The sequence below is a fragment of the Alligator sinensis genome, unplaced genomic scaffold, assembly GCF_000455745.1.
Source record: "Alligator sinensis unplaced genomic scaffold, ASM45574v1 scaffold83_1, whole genome shotgun sequence".
NCBI lineage: Eukaryota > Metazoa > Chordata > Crocodylia > Alligatoridae > Alligator > Alligator sinensis.
In genome coordinates this window covers 2,525,448-2,531,264 of record NW_005842043.1, presented here as the reverse complement: position 1 = coordinate 2,531,264, position 5,817 = coordinate 2,525,448, and the positions used below count along the sequence as shown (strand labels likewise).

Here is a 5,817-nt window from a genome sequence, read left to right as displayed (position 1 = left end):
TTTCCCTACTTTTTCAAATGTATATTGAAAGCATCATTGGCTGAAAAGGAGAGTGAATTCTCTCTTCATGAACAGACAGTCCTCCTACTCTTCCTTGATCATTGCTTTAACAGCTTGGTAAGTCAAAATTTAGCAGGTTTGAATGTTTCCACTATGGCTAGGTTGTTTCAGATGAGAGGAGGGTTTTATTTTTAATCCATGAGTTAAATGAGGCATTCATTGAAATTCACATTGATAAAGTTGAGAGGCATATGGAGAGCTATACTTTGGTACACTTCTCTCCTCTCTAATTGTTTCTTTCTGCTATGGAGAAGGAAATGCAGGGGATGGAGAAAGTGTTCACAAAGCTGAGAAAGGGGAATGTATTACTGAAATAAGGATTCTAAAAGATTTAAACATGCATAAGATGATTGTTTGGATCCAAAATTAAAATTACACTTAAAGTATAATTGCTATTCAGTTTCAGATTACACTGTACAATAAAATTATTCTTTTCAAAATTTTGTAACATTTCCATCTAAATAAAACTTTCATTGCATATGGTATATTAAAAAAAGATTTAAGTAGTTTTTTTTTATTTTTTTTGCTAATCTGTTCTAGTTAATGCTGCAGCACTAATTGTTTAAATAAAACAAATACAAAAGTTATGTTTTAGCCTGCAGTGGAAGTTATATAAGGATATTGATTATAGATGGGTTCAGTGAGCATGATGTGTATCTTGAATCTGCGATGCTACCGGAATAGCTACCCTGATGCATAGTGTACCTATAAATATATTTAATATAAGATATTATTCCTTTGCTTTTTGTGACATTTGTTGTTTTTCTTTATTTATATTATGTGGCATGTAGAATACTTTAGCGTGTCATGCATTAGATTATTATACACAAATAGATGTGAGTAATTACCAATCAGAAGGAAGAAGAAAAGAGTAATTGAGGGAAATGGTTAAAAAAAAAAAAAAAAGGCTTATTTACGTACAATTATGATCAGATAGTTTGATATATTTTTTTAAATATAAAATCTTTTCACTGGTCTTTATTTAGTCCCATTATTTATTGATAGTTTTCCATAATTAAGTGGATTTGAAAGAGGAAATAGTAGTGGCTTTTGGTCTAATATAGCCTGGTATTGCAGGAAATGTGAAGGTCCTTTTGAAAGTAAGCAAGTTACTGAGACCAGAAGTCTTTGGAAAAGGGATCAAGTTATGATAGCTATTAAGTAGGTTGAAGATGGAGCTGAGCCTCTCAGACATGTGCAGGAGAGCACAGGGAGAGTTGTTTCAGTGGAGTGAAAAGGGTAGACACTGGTTTTCTGGAGATTTAGCACCTGAAGCAGTATTAGTAGACAGTTCAGTTAGAGAAGGAGTTACTGCCACATGTTTCTTTCATGTGTTTGGGAAACCAGCTTGCTTGAAAGAAACAAAATGAACAAGAGGGAGAAAAACAATGAGGCATATGAGGAAGAATAGAGATGAAGAAAAATCAGTGTCTGCCAGATGAATAATTGGCAGGGATGTCAAGTCAAATGTTTTCAGTGTTTACTTTGGAACAATTAGATGGAGGAGGTCTTATGGATTAAAAGAGAAACTACAATTTTGGATACTGACAGAAGTTTAATTAAAGGAAACCAAAGAAAACTAAAGCCACTAGTTTGTTTAGTGGTGTTTGGGTAGTGCCACTGTGTAGAGACTAGTGTTTTCTTGCCTTCTTTGTAGCCTGCTACATCTCAAAATAGCATTTGCATATTTTATGTTAAAGGTAGTTAACCTAAAGCAATTGTATAAGAATATATATTTGCAAGATAATGTCTAACTAGTTCATAAATGCTATAAGGTGCCTTTTCTTTTAATGCTTTATAACAGGAAGTGGATTTGATCAGGGGACAGGTGCAGCAGCTCATCTCCTTGCCAATGTGGATGGGATTACAGCCTGTAAGTACATCATCGTAAAAATGATAAAATTCCCTTTCCATCAGCATACCAGGCCAGGTGGGGAGCTGCTCAAACATGCAAGCCCCTGTGATGAGTACAGGTTCCTCAGGCAGGGCATACAGGCAGTGAATCGTGGCTTTGTCCCAGCTTCACCCCATGCTGTCACGGCCGCAAGATCTCGGCACCGAAGCAGCTCCCCACCTGGTGATGGGTTCAGCCTGCACTGCTCCTGGCCGGTCTCCATGGGGACCCCAGGATCATGGGGGTTGGGCCGGCCTGGGGCACAGCCCCAGATCTGTACACACACACTGTCATGGCCCTGTGCTGTCACACATCTGCGTTCCTGGCGTCTCCATGGAGACTGGCTGGGAGCCGGGGCTGCTCTCAAATGGAGTCAGGCTGCTGGCCATATCCACCATTTTACCCACTTCTGTTGTAGGAGGTCTCATATATTTAAGGTTGCTCAGAACTTTCCATTTTTTAGACCCAATTTTCAGTTGTTTATAACCTTTATATTCTAACCATTTGGGATAAGTTGTTCTTTGCTGGTTGTCTGCAGATGCCTCATACTGATTTTTGTTTGTTTGTTTGATTCGGCAAAACATTTAATGGTTTGTCAGAACAGGTTTGGTTTCTAATTGCATTTCACTGAAAAGCTATAGTATTTCCATACTTCAAAACAGAAACTTGAAATTTAGCAATGTTGGGGCCATTACATGGGTGATATGCTTTTTTCTATTTCTGTGACAAGTCTACCAAATCTGACAAAGTTCAAATCGGAAAATCCCAGTTGACATATACTCAATATGGCTTCTAAGGAGGCAGCTAAATTCTGTGAAGACTATCTATAATACATGTTCCAGACTTGCATTATAGGTGCTGAACAGGACTTCCCTGCAGTTGAGGGGATTTCTGTGGCATAGGAACAGGGAGCAAATTGCTTCTCTCCTGGTGCTAATTTGAATGTAGAGGGTGTCTTGAATGTCTTGGGCCTCTAGCACACACTTTAAGATGCAATTAACATGTGAATTGCATCATAAATAGTACCTGTGGTACGTGTTGATTTATGGCGCCATGCAATGGCAAACCACTACAAAGATGTTCTGTAAAAGATGAGGAACATCTGTGTAGCTCATTTGTATGGCACTCCAGTTTGAATGTGTGGCATGCTCCTATTCATACTGACAGTAAGTCCCAAGATCCACTGGTGAAGTGTATACTCTGTTTCCCTAGTGTGGTCTTCACAAAGAAGACAACCATCTGCTGTTAACACATGGTAAATCAATTGGTACCTCAAGTGCCAGAGGTCTTTTTGTAGACCGTATTACCCAGATGTTGACTCATTTCAGAGTCATTATGTTTTCATGTGACGGAATTTGGATTTTTAAAAGTTAGCTTTTTAAAGTTAGCTTTTTAAAAACCTAGGAAATTACATGAAAAAATGTGTGCGCCCCAAATTGAGTTTTCTGAAGTTAGGCAATGCCAAGACTAAGGGTACCCATGCAATTTAATTCAGCCTCTGGGGGGCGGTGCATGCATGCATACATAGTATGCTTAGGGGATCCCTTTTTTTTTAAATAGGGTTTTTTATCGGTTTTAGTTATTCATATGTAATATTTTGTAACTTTTACATGCATATTGAGCTTATATGTGTATTGCAAGCTGGTGTTTTATACAAAATGTGGCATTACATATCTAGTTTACCTGGCGTATGTGTTATTTCTAATTATTATTGTTAAGGTTAATGTTATCAATAATTTGTTTTTATAAATTCTCTGTATGCTGCTTTTCCCAGAATCTGTGCATTGATTAATTTACCTTAATGATGTTTTACTATTATAATTTTGCCTGTAATGAGTGATCTATCCTGGCTTCCATTTGATTGTTTTTTCATGGTTTCCAGGAAAAACTGGTTTGCTTCAATTGCCTATTTTGAATATTTTTTTAACATAAGCCATTTTTGTTGGAGAGTAAGAAAATATAATGGGAAGGATTTTTTTCTTAACGAAATGAAAGATCACTGTAAAAGAAGGAAAATCACTTAAATGCATCTCTTTGATATTTAATTCAGAAACTAAGGAATTTGTGGATTTCACTGCTGTCAAGTTTTTAATGGAGGGAATGAATGAAGGGTGTTTTTTCCTTTCATTTTCCAGGTTTTTTTTTAACAAATGAGGTTTTTTTACTTTTTTATCAATACTGCTATCTCCTACGTGCTACAGAAAGATGTTAATATGGTTGTCTTAAAGGGACCTAGAGGTTGTTAATTGGTGTTGCATGTCTAGGCAAGAACTATTACAACTTCTCTTGCAAGTGATATTTGTGAGTAGTCTTAGAGTCCAGTCATGTTGGCCGCTGCTCTAGGGGTTTTTGCTTTTCTTTACTTTTATTGTGTATTTTTACATACTATTTCTTTACAGAAAGATATAATTAGATTTTTATTCCATGCAGTAGAAGTGAGTTCAGTATTGTTCTTCGTGGCTGAATACTATTTCACCTTTTCAGGCACGCCTGGAACAGGAATTGAAAAAGACACCAAAACTTAGAAAATTTTGGAATCTTATCAAAAAGAATGATGAGAAAATGGATGAACAGACACGAATACAGTATGTTATGGAAATGTTTCATATTAACTTGAAAGCATACAGTCTATTGGTTTTTGTCTAGCTTTGAAGGTGAACCTGTTTGAATAGGATAGAAATAAAAGTAACAAATCAACATTTGATAGTGTGCTGTTTCTGGGCATAGCAGTCCAGCGGATACTAGTATTTGGCTGAATTATCATGTTGCAACAAGAAGTTAAACCATTTGGTTTAAAAAGTCCTCAAGATAAAAGTCAAAAAAGTCCCTTTTTATTGTTCCATATGATTTACCTGAGGGTTGTTGGTTGTAGCCATTTTGGTCTAAGGACATAGGCAGACAAGGTTCTTTGTATAGGTGTGATGGTCCAATAAAAGGCATCCCATCTACCTGAAGAACCTTGTCTGCCTATGTGATTTACCTGTAATTTTTGTTCACGTGCTTTAAAATATAAAATATAGTGGTTACAAATAATAATTTATTTAGACAAACATGTACATCTTGTCAGTATTGTTTATTCTTCTAAATACTTTTATATTGCTATGTGATGACTTGTAAGAAGCAGTATACAAGTGAGCAGTTATCTCCTGTCAGTCTTGTGATTACTTACTGTAGACTACCAAGGATGTCAGAGGTTAAGAGAGAGAGACCCATTCTAATAATCAGCCATCAGCATTGCCCAGTGCTGCTGAATCCTGTCACTGCTGGGACATGGCAACATTGAATTTGGTAGCACCTACCCCCCTCAGTTCTCATGAGGCCAAACCCTTGAGCCAGCACTAACTGCTTCTCCAATCCCTGCCACCTGGACTTATGTCACTGGTACCCATTTAATTGAGCATCCAGGGCTCCTGGTTTGCTTGTGGCACATATACTGTCTGTTAGCCACCACTACTGTAGAGCTTCTAAAAGTTTAAATTCTCTATCAGTTTCTGCAGTGTCTAGGCCTTTTAGTAGGCCCTAGGTTGCTTTCTAAGAGCAAGTTAGCATGAGTCAGGCTAACAAGCAGGGTGGATTTGATTTAAATCAAAACCATTTAAATCACTGGCCAGGAAGTTTCAATTTAATCATTGTTTTCTTTAAAAAGTGCCTTGTTGTTTATCTTTTTTTTTCATTTAAGTTCTTGAAACTACTTTTAGAGAAAGGTAAGGGTTTGACTCTGTACACAAAATTGCAGAGAGACAATAGAGCTAATGGGTAGGTAATCAGCAGGGATTCTGGTTTTCCCTGATTAAAAAAAAATCACAAATCTGTTAATTAAAAACCCAGAGTCTGTGATTAAAATTAAAAGCCCCCCCCCCCCG

The 5,817-nt window shown here is 36.9% G+C and overlaps 1 protein-coding gene across 1 annotated transcript in view; it reads left to right on the top strand.

Moving 5' to 3' along the window:
• The window catches only part of AQR (aquarius intron-binding spliceosomal factor), a gene marked incomplete at its 5' end in the record, with an annotated part of 88,200 nt that overhangs the window by 6,828 nt on the left and 75,555 nt on the right, over positions 1-5,817 (top strand). Inside the window, 3 exon segments of the mRNA XM_025203079.1 lie at positions 1-117; positions 1,865-1,933; positions 4,439-4,539. The exon segment at positions 1-117 is cut by the window's left edge and continues 6 nt beyond it. Coding sequence (XP_025058864.1) covers positions 1-117; positions 1,865-1,933; positions 4,439-4,539 — 287 coding nt within the window.